At 36.4% G+C, this 16,073-nt stretch overlaps 1 protein-coding gene and 1 pseudogene across 3 annotated transcripts in view; both read left to right on the top strand.

Annotated features, from left to right (window-relative positions):
• The window catches only part of GGNBP2 (gametogenetin binding protein 2), a 33,335-nt gene that overhangs the window by 16,160 nt on the left and 1,102 nt on the right, over positions 1-16,073 (top strand). For 2 of the 3 annotated variants that reach the window (XM_054574839.1, XM_054574840.1), the window contains 8 exons: positions 1,371-1,484; positions 8,270-8,479; positions 9,534-9,708; positions 11,262-11,456; positions 13,270-13,417; positions 13,769-13,894; positions 13,977-14,125; positions 14,614-14,862. In XM_054574839.1, coding sequence (XP_054430814.1) covers positions 1,371-1,484; positions 8,270-8,479; positions 9,534-9,708; positions 11,262-11,456; positions 13,270-13,417; positions 13,769-13,894; positions 13,977-14,125; positions 14,614-14,862 — 1,366 coding nt within the window. The remainder of the gene's footprint in view (positions 1-1,370; positions 1,485-8,269; positions 8,480-9,533; positions 9,709-11,261; positions 11,457-13,269; positions 13,418-13,768; positions 13,895-13,976; positions 14,126-14,613; positions 14,863-16,073) is intronic. The other variant, XM_054574841.1, reaches the window with a different exon arrangement.
• LOC129071546 (GTP-binding nuclear protein Ran-like) lies at positions 2,353-3,897 on the top strand (annotated as a pseudogene).

Below are 16,073 nucleotides of genomic sequence, written 5' to 3'. Positions count from 1 at the left end.
GAATAATGCTTCTAGATCTCTTGATTTCATAAACCTTTGTCTCAATTATGAGAATTTAAGTTTGAGAGTTAGTTTTAGCAGATTATGGATTACTCAAACATAGTTAGAAAAAAGGGAAATACGGGAGTTGAGAGGAGGATATAACATGGAAGGCAGAGCAGGAGTTGAGGTTTTGTTTCAGAAAATAAGGAGTGCTGATCCTTGACCTGAGCCCTTATTAGAGGGAATAGCGAAGTGAGTTATATATACATGTATGACCTTACATAGTGGGCAGGGGGTTGAGAAATACCTATTTAACTATATAGAGTAGGTTGATTAAAGATTCAGAGGTTTTTTTCCATCTCACGCATTCAAGGTAATGAATTTCTAGTACTGTGGTGAGACCTGCAGAAGAACAGGCAAGAGTAGTTTAGAATTGTGCAAAATTAGGAAGACTGTCACTGAATGGAATATAGACACACGTTTCTCTTGAATGTACACTGCAATAAAACAAAGTGCATGACCAGAGCCACATTGAGACCTGTGGGCAAGGGAGGGTCTGGGAAGTTTTTAGTAAGTTTAAAAAAAGTTATTTTTATAGTACTAATTTAGGCTATGTAAAGTATTCATCTTAGTATGCTGTTTTTTAGTATATATGAAAATTTATACTATAATTAGATTAATCTGTGACTTTCTCAGCTACTTGTAAGTGTGAAGGCAAATAAGAATTCTGTGGCCATGAACTAGCTATAAAGTCACATTGAGTAGATCAAAACTTGTTATAATTTTCAATTTGTGGGATATTTATCCACGTTTATAGGTGAAACTATAATTTTTTTCAGCCCTTTTGACTATAAAACATTTCAAATACATTTGCTCATAAAATGCTTAGTATATTAACCAGTTGTTATCCTGATAAATATAAATGCTGTTCAACTGTATGAGGTAAACTTAATAGTTGAACAGAAGTTTTTATATAAATATATGAGCATATGTTTAAATAACATTTTAATATGGTTAAAATGAATGTGTAATTATGTAAGCAAATTTGCTAACTTATCCTACTAATATTTTAATGTGTTAAAGAGTTCATGATTTTAATATAGATTATAGAAATTATTCTTTCAGATAATGTCAGTGTCACTAAGCTTTGTACTGTATATACTGTACTACAGTGAAGGGAGCAGTAGCAGTGTCAGTTCAGAGAAGTTAAGTACAGATAAGAGAAGTAGTGAAGACCACAGGAAGGACAGCAAGTGTAGGATCATTTTGCGTTATGGACCTTTCCAGGGACCAGCCAGGTAAAATCCAGCAATCCTTTACTCTGCTTTTTAAAATGTTTTTACCCTTATATTTATCTCCTTCTCACTAATATTTCTTTCTTTCTGCAGAGGTTGTTGGATGGACGTATGGGAACTAATGTCCCAAGAATGCAGGGATGAAGTAGTTTTAATTGACTCTAGTTGTCTTTTAGAAACACTAGAAACATATCTGCGAAAACACAGGTAAGTGTAAAGGTCATCATGGTATAGTTGAAAGGTGTTCAGCTATCTGTTATCCAGAGTAACCTGTCACTGATCTCCTTCAGTGACAGGTTTTCCATTAATACCTGGCACTAAGCCGAGTTCAATGTTAGGTAGGCAATTCCTTCATGGGATGACTTTCACTGTTAGCCTTTGTGTTGAGCCAGCATCTCTCTCTCCTTTTTTAAAAAAAATTTTTACGTATTGGTTCTACGTCAGTCTTTCAAGAAACACAGAATGACTGAATTGAGTCAAGTATACTTAATTTTGGAAACTCTAGTACTCCTTGTTGTTACGGTAGAAGTATTTCATGGTGTCATTTTCAAAATTAAAGTTAAATTAGCAGCTTTCACTTAGTAAAATTTGAAATTTTTCTTCTTTATGGTAATATCATTTCTTCTGTAATTTTTTTGTCAAAACCTAAAGTAGAAGGTGGAACTTGTATGCTTCATGTACTATAAAAGTAACTTCAGATTTTTTTTTTAGAATAGTACTTTACAAAGGAATTTTCTAAGTGCTGTTAACATTTGGAAATTCATAGGGAAGAGAGCCATCTAGAGATGTCATTCTTATGGGGAGTTGTACTGTTTCAATATAAACGTGTCACATGTTGGGTTTTTGGTTGTGTGTTCTTTGACTTTGGGACAAATATATGCAATTTGGAGGTGCTTCTAGAAAACACACATGAATGATAAAAACTGGAATCATCAAGATTGGTTGTGTATATGGGAATAAGCTAATGACCTACTAAGTTTATTAGGTGTTTTTCTTTCGCGCACGCGCGTGTGTATGTGTGTGTATTTTTTTTTTCCTAAGATTTTCTGTATGTATTTTTAGAGAGAGAGGAAGGAAGAAGGAAAGAAATACTGATGTGTTGCCTCTTGCACACCCCCAACTGAGGATCTGGCCTGCAGCCCAGGCATGTGCAGGAATTGAGCCGGCAACCCTTTGGTTCGCAGGCCAGCGCTTAGTCTAGTGAGCCACACCAGCCAGGGCTGTGTTTTTCTTTTTTCAATTATGAACTTGGTTTATTTGTTTTTTTGGTTGTATTACACCCAAGACAGTAGAGAATCTATTGATTATTTGGAGTCTACGTATAGATTCCTTCCTCTTTTAATTTGAATTGTTTATTTTTTTAAATTTTGTTTATTTTTAGTTAGGGAAAGGAGGGAGAAAGAGAGGTACAGAAACATCAATATGTGGTTGCCTCTCATGCACCCCCTACTGGGGACTTGGCCTGCATCCCTGGCATGTGCCCTAGACTGGGAATTGAACCAGCCACACTTTGATTTGCAGGCCAGCACTCAGTCCACTGAGCCATACCAGCCAGGGCATGAATTGATCTTTATAGTCAATATCAGTTGGTCTGTCAAAAGATAGCTTTTTTTGGGTGATAAATTACTAGTTACCAGAGCTAGTATTTTGGAGTTTCCTATAATGGTTGTAGTTATTTTATGTATTTGGGGGGCAGTATTTTTTATTTATTTATAAGAAGGTGGAATCCATTTTACAAATATTTTAAGGGTAAAAAGCAGTACAATTAAGAAAAGAGAGTAAAAGAAATTGCACTGGAGTCAGATGGGCCCAGAAACACTTCTGGAAGTAATGTTAACTGTCGCTGCCCAAGGAGAACCGCAAGTTCAAACTTATGTTCATTGGTGATGGTGGGACTAGGACAAGTACATTCATGAAATGTTATCTGACTGATGAATTTGAGAAGTATTTAGCCATCTTGGGTGCTGAGGTCCATCGCCTCATGTTCCGCACCAACAGAGGACCTATTAAGCTCAATTATGTGGGATACAGCTGGCCAGGAGAAGTTCAGTGGATTGAGAGACAGCCATTATATCTGAGCCCAGTGTGTCATTATAGTATTTGATGTAACTTCGAGAGTTACTTAAAAGAATGTGCCTAACTGGCATAGAGATCTGTTTACGAGTGTGTGAAAACATTCCCATTGTGATATGTGGTAACAAAATGGATATTAAAGACAGGAAAATTTAAGGCAAAATCAGTCGTTTTCTGCCAAAAGAAGAACCTTCAGTACTGTGACATTTCTGCCAGAAGTATTTACAGCTTTGGAAAGCCCTTCCTGTGGCTTGCTAGAAAACTAATTGGACACCCTAACTTGGAGTTTGTTGCCCTGCCTACTCTTGCCCCACCGAGGTTGTCATGGACCCAGCTTTGGCAGCACAATATGAGCATGATCCAGAGGTTGCTCAGAGAGACCACTGCTCTCCCGGATGAGGATGACAACCTGTGAGAAAGGGAAGCTGGAGCCCAGTGTCAGAGTCTAATTTTATAGGCAACCATCCTGTGATGTCAGTGGTGCAGTGTGTTTGCCACTTTGTTGTATAGCCAGGCAGAACTTGTGCTGGATCTTTGGGATGCTAAAGGAGAAGAATGGGCTTTGGAGTGACAGTAGCAGTTTAAAAACAAACAACAAAAACATGTTTATTTGTTTGACCTGCTTATTTAGCTATTTTGCTGAGTTTCAAGTAAAGATTGCTATAGTCATATCACAATATTCAGTGGTAAAACCTTGCTAGTTAATTTCCATTCCTTTTTGTTTAGAATCAGAATAAAGCTTTTAAAATATCTAAAAAAAAGTTGTTTTGAATCTGGGTTCTATTGATTATACCTTGATATTAGTTATTTGACTTTTCTGTGCCTCTTTTTTCTTCAAGACATAAATGATGGTAGTGATTTTACAGGACTAATTAATTTGTTGTAGGGATTGGTGATACATACTTACTTAGAGCACTGTCTGGCACATAGTAAGCACATCAGTGAATGTTTGCATATCAGATATGCAGGTCCTTGTTATTCCTGTGTATCTAGTTCTCATTTTAGGTATGTTTGAGTTTTTGAGGTGTAGTCAGTTGAATGTGATTTTTTTAAGTGTCTGTATAATGTACCTTTTGACACTTCATTTGTTAGTGGACTTTTCTGAGCATTTTATGATAAAAATTTGCTAACACTATTTAGCCAGTTAAAGGTAGTTAAGGTAGTACATTAGTGTATTAAAACTGAGGTCTTAGGAGGGAAACTGAAATCTCTGCCTTAAAAAATATTTGTAAAGTTTATGTGCAAGGTTACTGAAAATAAAAAACATTTTCATTCTTATGGCTGTCATTAATATTTTTAAATTGCTGTTTACTTATGTATATGTTATGATTATATACAATCAAACATATTAAACTACTCTGAGGATTTAAAGCAGTACAATATGGGGGAAATATTTCAAGTTTTATTATTGGTACTGTATGACATTTAACCATTTATTTACCAGAAAATGTAAACTTACTGTTTACAACCTGCAAGCATGGAAGGATTTGTTAATTCTGTGTCCATGTCCATTCCTCTTAAGGGGAAGACTTTTTTTTTTAAGTGTAGTAAAAGAAAACCACATAATATAAATTTATCCTCTTAACAGTTTTCAAGTGTACATTACAGTGTTGTTAACTATATGCACATTGTTATGCAACAGAATGCTAGAATATTTTCATCTTGCAGGACTGAAACTATACTTACTGAACAATTCCCTTTTTACCCTTGCCCCCATCCCCTGGCGACCACCATTTTGTTTTCTGTTGCTACGAGTTTGATTATTTTAGGTAACTTAATATAGGTGAAATCATGCATTACTATATTTGTCTTTTTTGTGATCGGCTTATTTTCTTTAGCATAATGTCCTCAAGATTCATCCATGTTTTAATGTATGACAGAATTTCCTTAATTTTTACAGTTGAATAGTATTCCATTGTATGTATATACTATAGTCACCTGTCAGTGGACATTAAGGTTGCTCCCACGTCCTTAACTATTGTGAAAAATTCTGCAATGAACATGAGTGTGCAAGTATCTCTTTGAGATCCTATTTTCAGTTGCTTAGGATATGTACCCAGAAGTGGATTGCTGGATCAGAATGGTAGTTCTTCTTTTTAATTTTTTGAGGAAATCCCACATTGGCAGCACCATTTTACAATCACACAAAGGTTTTAATTTCTCTGCATCCTTGCCAATACTTGCTGTTTTCTGTTGGGTTTTTGTTTGTTTTGTTTTTGTTTTTTGGAAAGCAACCATACTATCATGTATGAACTGATATTGCATGGTTTTGATTTGCATTTGACTGATGACTAGTGATACTGAGCATCTTTTCATATGCTTGTTAACCATTTGTAAATCTTTGGAGAAATGTCTGTTTATGTCCTTTGCCTAATTTTAATCAGATTTGTTTGTTATTGAGTTGTAGGAGTTCTTTATATATTCTGGATATTAAATTCTTACCCGTTTTCAAATATTTCACAGGTTGCCTTTCACTGTATTGATTGTTTCCATTGCTACACAGAAGTTTTTAAGATTAATGTCTCATTTGTCTATTTTTGCTTTTGTTCCCCTGTGCTTCTGATATAACATCTAAGAAATTATCACCTCTTCCAGTGCCGTAAAGTATTTCTGCCCTGTGTTTTCTTCTAGGAGTTTTATAGCTTCAGATCTTCACATTTAGGTCTTTAACCCATTTTGAGTTAGTTTTAAAATTACATTTGTCAACATTATTGCCTCTATTTACCAAGTGGGCTTAGAGCCTCTGTTTTAGCATACATACATTTCAAGAAACACTGTTTGTTATCTACTGTTGGGCCAGAAAGATGTGTGTATCAAACTAATGCATGGCAGCATAAGGGTAAATACTGTAGTAAGAAGTGTAAACCAAATTAAGTGGAAGACAGAGGAAGGTTGAATTCTAGTTATGGGAATATTAGAAGGCTTCTTTAAGGATAGACATGATTTAGGTAAATGGTGAAGGATATGGAGAAGCATGGGGAAAGAAGCAGAAGAAAAAAGACGTGTGTGTACATGGCAGGGTAGAGTAGGTGGAGGCGTGAAGGGAGAGGTGAGCCTTGGGAAGTATGGCTAGAAATAGTAGGTTGGATAAGAGAAGAAGTCACTGAATGCCTTAAGAAGTTTGAATTTTATTTGTAGACAATGCGGAGGTTTTTAGGCTGAGAGTGAGATAATCAGATTTGTATTTAAAAATTATTTTGGTATGAGAGATGCAGTAGAGCTAGGAAGAATGGAAACAGAAACCAGTTAAGGAGCTTTTTAAAAAATTGTCTAGGTGATTTAAAACAGGAGGGAGAATTGAAAGAAGGGACTCACATAGAGGTAAGAAAGAATTGATACCAATTGGCTCCATCCCTCAACGGGGAACCTAAGGAGAAATTGGAATTAACTGAGGTTTTCATCCTAGGTGATTGTGTGAATGGTGGTGTCCTTAAGAGGGATGGAAGGGGACATAGGGAGGGTTACCTTTGGTTTTGGACAGTGAGCTTAATGTGTTGCCCATTGGACATCTATGATATCCCTCACTCTTCAGTATGGGTCTGACCAATGGGCAAGGGCAGGCAAGGACGTGAACAGAGCTGTAGAGTTGAGAATCAGACATGTTGGCTGAAGCCATGAGAACAGATGAGCTCACCTAGTAATGAATTTAAATCAAAGAGAGCAAAATTTCCTTATTTTAGCCCTAGCCGGGTGGGTCATCATAGTTGGTTGGGGCACCATGCTGTGCACCAGAAGATTGTGGGTTTGATTCCTGATCAGGGCACTTACCTAGGTTGCAGGTGTGATTGCTGGTCTGGGCACATATGGGTGGCAAGTGATCGACCTTTCTCTCACATCGGTTTTCTCTTACACTGTTTCCCTTCCTCTATTTCTAAAATCAATAAACATATCTTTGAGTGAGGATTAAAAAAAAATTTCCTGGTTCTACCACAGCTGAAGTAAAGCAGTTATTAATATTATGAGCCTGGCTTTTTTACCAGACCAGGCTCTTCTTGTTACAGGAATTTAAAGATAAAGAAACCAGGCTTCTCTTCTTTTTTTGTTAAAGATTTTTTAAAAATGTTTGTTTATATGTTTGTTTGTTTATTTATTGAGCGGGAAGGGAAGGAGAAAGAGAGGGACAGAAACATTGTTGGTTGCCTCTCACACACCCCACCAAGACCCCCTGCAACCTAGACATGTACCCTGACTGGGAATCCAACTGGCAACCTTTTACTTTGCAGGCTGACACCCAACCGAGTTATATTGGTCAAGGTGGCGTCCGTTCTTTTTTTCTTTCTGATTGGATGATGTTTGGTTTCTTAAAGAAAATTTCATCATCATCTACATTCACATGCTCTTCTACACTTTGGCCTCATTATATACACTTAAACCACATTTTTGTGTAAATGTTACCTATATTACCTATATTTGAGGGCTGTTGCTCCCAGCCCTCAAATGCTTAGCTAGTGATAAACTAATATAAAATGTAGTGAAAATGTGAATCAAGGTTTACTGGTTAAAGATACCAACTATTTTCAAAGGGTGAAAGGGAAGGGATCCTACAAGTCATTGGTTTGGAGCCTCTATTGTTTTATTTCTGACCTATGCAAATAGCTTTTGAAATGGAGATATGCTAGTCCTTTGCAACTATTTTCTGGGCATGCATTCTGTGACCTAACAAGTACCTAACTGCCTTGTTCTTTTAGGCCCCTGTGCTTCTCAAGTTTAAAATTTGCAAATGGAGATCTATCTATACTCACGTAATCTCTGAATTTGTATTTACCTTAGCATGTGTGTTTTCCGTTGTGTATGGAGGCTTTTTTTTTTAAATGCTGTACATGGGAGGGCAGTATCATTGTCTCTAATATACCATTGTATCCCTCATGAAATATAATTATACAGCCAGTTCTTAACCTTGAGGTTTTTCTTTTCAACAGGTTTTGCACTGATTGCAAAAATAAAGTCCTCCGAGCATACAATATCCTTATTGGTGAACTTGATTGCAGCAAAGAGAAGGGCTACTGTGCTGCACTTTATGAAGGCTTACGGTGCTGTCCACATGAACGACACATACACGTTTGCTGTGAAACGGACTTCATAGCACATCTTTTGGGTCGTGCTGAGCCAGAGTTCGCAGGAGGGTATGAGTATGTAATTTGCTAGAATGGGCTGTCTAGCGCTTTGCTTCATTTTATTATTAAAAGTTTATTTCCATCACCTTCTGCCTGAGTACATACGATATATGTATAAATTAAAGCATACCTGTAAAATTTTTGCATTCTTTAAAATATGCATTTCTTAATTGACTAAGTAAAAACAGGGAGAAAGTGTTCTGTGGTGTTTGGTTCAGTCCTCTGCACCTTGTTGCTTGAAGTAGGCAGCCTTTTTTGGCTTTCATTATCACAGATTATCATTTTCATTTGAAAATGATTAAAAAGGATTTTTTTCCTCCTCCATCCATGCATTTCCATATTTAAATTGTGTTCATAATGATGGTTTCTGCATAGGAAGTGGATTAAGAAATACTTTATTAATGTAATTCATGAACTGTGTATATTATTATTAAATTATATAGGAACCTAAAATTTTATCTCTGGCATTGTTGTGAAAATACCAGAAAAAGTTGTTTATAAGAATAAGTGGAACCCATTTCTCTTTATGTTTTGTGTACCAGCTCTCATTTGAGTGCCTACTTTCTGCTAGGCATTTAGAATACAAAGACTTCTTTTATCACTGATGTTCTGTGAGCACTTCTAAAACTGGCCTAGAGGGCTTTTGTCAGTGATTGAATTAGTTTGGCATTGCAAGTCTCCATTTACCCTAAAAAAAAAGAAACAAAAAGCCAAATAGGCAATTTCTGTAATTCAAAGGTTAAAGGAACTGTCATGCCTACTATGAGCTGGACACTTATGTGTGACTTTTCTGTGCCTAAAAAACACCTGGTTAGGGCCAGTTCCTGAATTACCTTATTTTTAGCAATATTAGAACTGAGTTCTTCCTGCATGTGTATTTCTTACTGGTTATGTACATGTGTGCTTGTGTATTTATCTATACATTAATTGAGTTTAATGTATTACTGTCATGTTATTAGGTTGTTAATAGGCATGAAGATTGTGTTTAAAACTTGCAGATGTGTTATCTATTTTTTACTATTCCAGTTAAGGGTATTAGGAATTTTGTATGATTGATTCTCCTTTATAGGCGAAGAGAAAGGCATGCTAAGACAATAGATATAGCTCAAGAAGAAGTTCTGACCTGCTTGGGAATTCATCTTTACGAAAGACTGCATCGGATCTGGCAAAAACTACGAGCAGAAGAGCAAACATGGCAGATGCTTTTCTATCTTGGTGTTGATGCTTTACGTAAGAGTTTTGAGGTAAGAGCAATGGGCTGCTTTGGTGTTCAAGATTGCTTAGTCAAGTTACTAGGCTGAATCTTAATAAAAGCTACCAGTCTTATCTTGCCTCAGGGCTGCAATCCACTGGTACAGTATCATGGCTTTTGGGGAGGTAGGGGAGGGGTTTTGTGGGGAACTGGAATTCAGAAGTGGTTCGTGGATTTTTCTTTGTTTTTTAGTCCTGTTACTCTATAAGCTTTGGCTTTTTAGACTTTCTCAGAGTAGAAAACTAAAGTTGGTGATTATTTAACAAGATGCTGCTGTGACACATAACTAATGAGAAGTTAAAAGCAGTCCAAAAATTAGCAACAAAATTAGAAACTGATAATAAGTCCCAGTTTGCTTGGTGATGTCCAATAATACTAAGTAAATGTTGTCAAAATGCCATGATGTAAGAACTACTCTGGTCCTGGAAGGGTAGTTCAGTTGGTTAGGGCATCATCCCAATATGCCAAGGTTTCAGGTTCGATCCCCTGGCAGGGCATGTACAAGAAGCAACCAATTAATGCATAAACAAGTGGAACAACAAATTGATGTCTGTCTCTCTCTCCCCCCCCCTTTCTCTCTCTCCCCCCTCCCTTTCTCCCCCTCCTGTCCTCCCCTCCCCCCAAAAATCAATACATAAAATTGAAAAAAAAAAACTTAGAAGTACAGTGAAGGCTTTCTGTAATGTTAGTGTTGGGTTTAGTGCTTGTAATTTGGTAACTTTTTTTCACCTATACCCTATACAGCATAAGTTTTTGGCTAGTGAATATTTTGTTATATTCTAAGACATGGTTGTAATCCTTTAACTCATTCACCAGTCCCTTTTGAGAATAGTATTAAAGCTACAAACTCCCTGCCTGCCCCCCCCCCCCGCCCCGCCTCCCCAGAAGCCAATCATGAACTTAAAGCACTGTTCCGGAGGAGTCTGAGGAGATTTGTATTAGTTTTTGCTGAACAGATTTCTTATCCCTTTTCTCTTTTATTTGTGTTTTCAGAAACTAGATCATCTAATGAGGTTAAATAGTTTCATTGTGTGAAGAAATGAATGTTTACTGCGTTACAGTTCTGATATTTGAAATTAGAATATGCTGGAGGAGTGCCTATAAGTCTCCCTTTCCATAGGGATTAGTTGTATATTTACTTACTGAGTAGATTTTAAGATTGTCATCACTTAAGGTATTAAAATTTGAGATTCTTTGTGGGGACTAGCAGACAGAATTGCAGCATGAAATACCAATTTCTGTGTTTGTGGTATCATTTAAAAATTAAAAATGATCCCTGGCTGGTGTAGCTCAGTGGATTGAGTACAGGCCTGTGAACCAAAAGGTCGCCGGTTCCATTCCCAGTCAGGGCACAAGCCTGGGTTGTAGGCCAGGTCCCCAGTAGGGGGTGTGCAAGAAGCAACCACACATTGCTATTTCCCTCCCTTTCTTCCTTCCTTCCCCTCTTTCTAAAAATAAATAAAATAAATAAATAAATAATGAGAATTTTTATGGAAAATAAAGGAAGTTTTGACTAATTCCCCTTCACCTTTTTTTCTGTAATAGATGACTGTGGAAAAAGTACAAGGTATTAGCCGACTGGAACAACTATGTGAAGAATTTTCAGAGGAGGAACGAGTAAGAGAACTCAAGCAAGAAAAGAAACGCCAAAAACGGAAGAATAGACGAAAAAATAAATGTGTATGTGACATTCCTACTCCTCTACAAACAGCAGATGAGAAGGAAGTAAGCCAAGAGAAGGTAGTATTCCTTAATATTGACTCATGAATAGGTAGTATTGCTAATTGCTAGATTTTGGCATTTTTACTGTGCTTTTTCCAGAATAGGAGCCTCTGCCTTTTTTTACTACTACAATCTGTATAAGCCAGGATTATTAATGTCACATGTTTGTGTTAAAAAGACAGTGTTGGATAGTTACCTTTTCCCTGATCTTAGTATGCTGTAAGATCAAAGTCCAGCTGTGGAAAGTTGTCGGCTTTTTGGTCTCAGGACCCCTTTGCATTCTTAAAAATACAGCTGCCTGTGAGCTTTTGTTCATGTAGATCAGTACTTGTCAGCATTTAGTGTATTAAATTAAAAAGGAGAAATTTAAAAGCATTAATTCTTTTAAAAATAATAGCCCCATTATATATTAACAAGAATAACTTTTTTTAAAAGCTGTTTTCAAAAGAAAAGGTGAGAAGGGTGGTGTTATTTTGTAATTTTGTCAATCTCTTTAATATTTGGCTTAAAAGGAGTCAGGTGGATTCTCATATCTCCCTCTGCATTCAGTCAGTTTCCTGATGTTGCTTGGTTGAAGCATACAAAGAAAGTCTCACAAATATATATGGTAGGATAAGGGAGAAATATTCTAATATAAACCATTTCAGATAGTTGTGGATATTCTTCTTTGGCATTACAACTCAACAAATGGTAGTTTCTTAAAGATTAGTTGCAGTGTGGACCCTGACACCTTATCAGTGACCTTTTTATACTCTGTTATTTAAAAGCCATTGGTCTGTCTTGCACTTTGAATAGATCTTTCATTCATGCATGATTTTGTCACATAATGCGTAGGTTATTTGAAAGATACTGGTTCACTGAGTATTTTCTCAGGTATTGACACTTCATTATATAATGTTAGATAATCATGTTAAAACCACTACTGATCTCATCAGATATGTTTTTAATTTTTGGGAAACTTCAAATTCATTGTACTTGCATATATGAGTTTTCAAAATTCTGATTGTAGTTGGAGAGATTGCATTTTATCTTCGACAACAAAAACTGTCCGTTTTATTTGAAGTGATGGGCTGGCTTCATTCATTTTTGAGAAAATGTCTTTTATATATCTAGTCTCATTCTTTCTTCCAAGTGAAATTGATGTTCCATGGAAAATAGCACCTAGTTCAGCTTGCAACTCACAATTGCATAAGTACTTTTCCTTGAGACAATGATTGTACTTTGGTATTCCGCAAAAGTGCTTTAAGCATACTTTCCATTTGTCACATAGGCTATTAAAACATCTATGCATGGGTTGATTTTTTAATAAAATCAGTATTTTTATTGCTTCAAAGACATTCATAAGTGAATTATCTATCACCCATTTATCCATCCATCTCTCTCCCGCCCCCTCCTGAGAGTGCTTGACAAATGAAGAATGTAGTGATTATTAGTATACTTTGATTGCCACTACCATAATTTGTGCTAAAGCTCCCAGAACTTTTTCCACTGTTGCTTTTGTACCATTTGTGTAAGTGTCAATACAATGAAAAATGCAAATCACATCTTAGTATTATGATTAAAAATAGTTTTGATTTAAGGAACCCGTAGGGTCAGCAGACCACACTTCCATCCCATACTACCATCCTATACTTACCTGTTATCATTAACTCTTAACTTGCTTTTAGCTCATTCATAGTCCTGAAGTGAATTTATAATTTTTCATGAGAATTAGTTTTTTCGATTGTTAACCTCATAACTCATATCTAGTTGGTTAATGTTAAAGAAATAAGACTGTAGCCATTATGGAGGTAAAGCTTTTCAAACTGTCTCTTAATATTGATCCTTAAAGGAAACAGACTTCATAGAAAACAGCTGCAAAGCCTGTGGTAGCACTGAAGATGGTAATAGTTGTGTAGAAGTAATTGTTACCAATGAAAATACATCGTGTACCTGTCCTAGCAGTGGCAATCTTTTGGGATCTCCTAAAATAAAGAAAGGTAAATAAATGCTGTTCATTTTTAAAATTAACTCTTTAAGTTTTTTTTCTTTTAAATGAAAGACCTTTTAGAGATGCTGTAACCTAGAATTTAGGGATTGCTTTATAGCACCAAGGATATCATTTAGTCAGACACTTAATATTTCCTTTTTTTTTATGGTGTTTGGTTTGATAGTATTTGATAAAAAAATAAAACACCTGTAAATCCCTAATCATATTTTCATTATTTAATGTACTTTCTATTAATAAACCATAAATTTAAAACTTTTTCTGTGGTCCTTAGTTGGTTCACTCTTTGTCTTAACATATTTATTAGTATGTTAATTGTAAGTGTTACCTAATTTATTCTCAGGCTTATCTCCACACTGTAATGGTAGTGATTGTGGATATTCATCGAGCATGGAAGGCAGTGAAACAGGTTCTCGGGAGGGTTCAGATGTTGCCTGCACTGAAGGCATTTGTAATCACGATGAACACGGTAGGTGCAGATTAAGCTTCCCAATTATTTCTGCTACATGGCTGATTTAAGCACATAAATAAGAGATTATTGATTTCTGCAGGTGATGACTCCTGTGTTCATCACTGTGAAGACAAAGAGGATGATGGCGATAGTTGTGTTGAATGTTGGGCAAATTCTGAAGAGAACAACACAAAAGGAAAAAATAAAAAGAAGAAAAAGAAAAGCAAGATGTTGAAATGTGATGAACATGTAGGTGTCATAACGTTCACTTCTTAAGCCTTTGCTGTTAAGGGAAAAACAACCTATTTTCCTGGAGTGGCAAGTGTGCAGCTTAGCTGCTAGGATTTATTTATTTTTTTAAAGAATGAGTATCTTTTGCAGTTCCATTGGTTGCTCATCTTGTGATTTGTCTGTGTATCTGTGGTGGTCATTTGTCCAACAATTCATGAGTATTCTAAATCCAATTCATTCTTTTCATAATTCTTTGAAATGTATTAAGCAGTTAGCTTGGTCTTAGTATTCCCGTCTGTAAAATGAAGATAAAGGTCCCTGTCAGGTTAGGTTCTGTGAAGATGAAATGAGATTATATTGATGGGTTAACATAACGTCTAGTATGAGTGTCTAGTACATTTCAGCTGCTGCTTTTATTTGGCATCCTTTAAAAAAATTTAATATGCTGTCAGGGCATGTTTTAATTCCTGCCTTTTTAACTGGGAAATCCTTTGCTATGGTTTCAGATCCAAAAGTTGGGAAGCTGTATTACAGATCCAGGTAATCGAGAGACCTCAGGAAATACCGTGCACACAGTGTTTCACCGCGATAAGACCAAAGATGCACATCCTGAAAGCTGTTGTAGCTCTGAAAAGAGTGGGCAGCCACTGCCTTGGTTTGAGCATAGGAAAAATGTACCACAGTTTTCAGAACCTACAGAAACATCATTTGGTCCTGATTCTGGAAAAGGTGCCAAGAGCTTAGTTGAACTTCTTGTAAGTAAGCCATCATGTCTTAACTGTGAATAACTGATTGCTCATGGGCTAGATGCAGAAGGAGACAGTATTTTTGAGGGTTTTAAGTTGGGAGTGGGGGAAGGCTCTAAAGAAATTAAGGGCATTGTTTTATTACTTTTTTTGGTGACTTCATTTCTGTTCTTGCAGCTACTCTGGAGTACATTTCCTTGTCTTTTGCCTCAAAGGTAGAGGAGACTAGTTGGGAGAGGGAGATAGAATTAGCATTATGTCTAGGAATCTGCCTCCTTGAAGAGGAGGGTTATTGTAAGCAAACCCCTTTCTTTGTTTTTTAAAAAAAAAATATTTATAGATTTCAGCCCTGGCCAGTATGGCCCAGTGTGGCTTGAGCGCTGGCCTGTGAACCTAGAGGTCACTGGTTTGATTCCTAGTCAGAGCACATGTCTGGGTTGCTGGCCAGGTTCCCCCCATTGGGGGCGAGCAAGAGGCAACCAATTGAGGTATCTCTTGCACATTGCTGTTTCTTTCTTTCTCCCTTCCTTCCTCTACCTAAAAGTAAATAAATAAAGTCTTTTTAAAAAATTTATTGATTGATTTCAGAGAGAGAGCGAGAGAGAGAGAAACATCGATTTGTTATTCTACTTATTTATGCACATTCATCAGTTGCTTCTTATGTATGCCCCAACCGGAGATCGAACCCACAACCTTGACTTATCAGGATGAAGCCCCAGCCAGCTGAGCCATCATGCCAGCACAAACTGTATTTCTGTGTGGCAGTTTATAGTAGCCACCCTTCCAGAGCAGGCAAAAATTACAGAATCTGGACTAGAGCCCACTTTCGGGGTTACTTCCTTTAGGTGTCATGTAGGATAAAAGTGTAACTGAACTTGGAATACCTTTCATAATTGATTGCAGTGTTGATATTTGATAAGAAGTATATATACCTGATTCCAAGTGATCCAGTGCATACTTTGTGTGGGGCTTGGAGGAGGGGGGAGGGAAGGAGAAGGATGGTATCTTTTCTATAGTAATGAGAATCCTAATGGAACCAAATTCTTTAGAATACTAGTTTTTTTCTTTTTTACATGGTTATAGTTAAATGATGTTGCTGTATAATTTATTTTATAAGTTAAAAAGGTTATACTTTACTTAATTTGTAGAAATAAAAGTTTCAATTGAGGATCAGCTAGAGATAAGTCTGGTTATTTAAAATTTGGTAACTAAGTTGCAAC

This window comes from Pteronotus mesoamericanus, unplaced genomic scaffold (assembly GCF_021234165.1).
Source record: "Pteronotus mesoamericanus isolate MK-2021 breed Mesoamerican mustached bat unplaced genomic scaffold, CSHL_Meso_final contig_269, whole genome shotgun sequence".
NCBI classification, from domain to species: Eukaryota; Metazoa; Chordata; class Mammalia; order Chiroptera; family Mormoopidae; genus Pteronotus; species Pteronotus mesoamericanus.
Note: the sequence above shows the minus strand (reverse complement) of the source record. Positions and strands in the feature narration are given on the sequence as shown.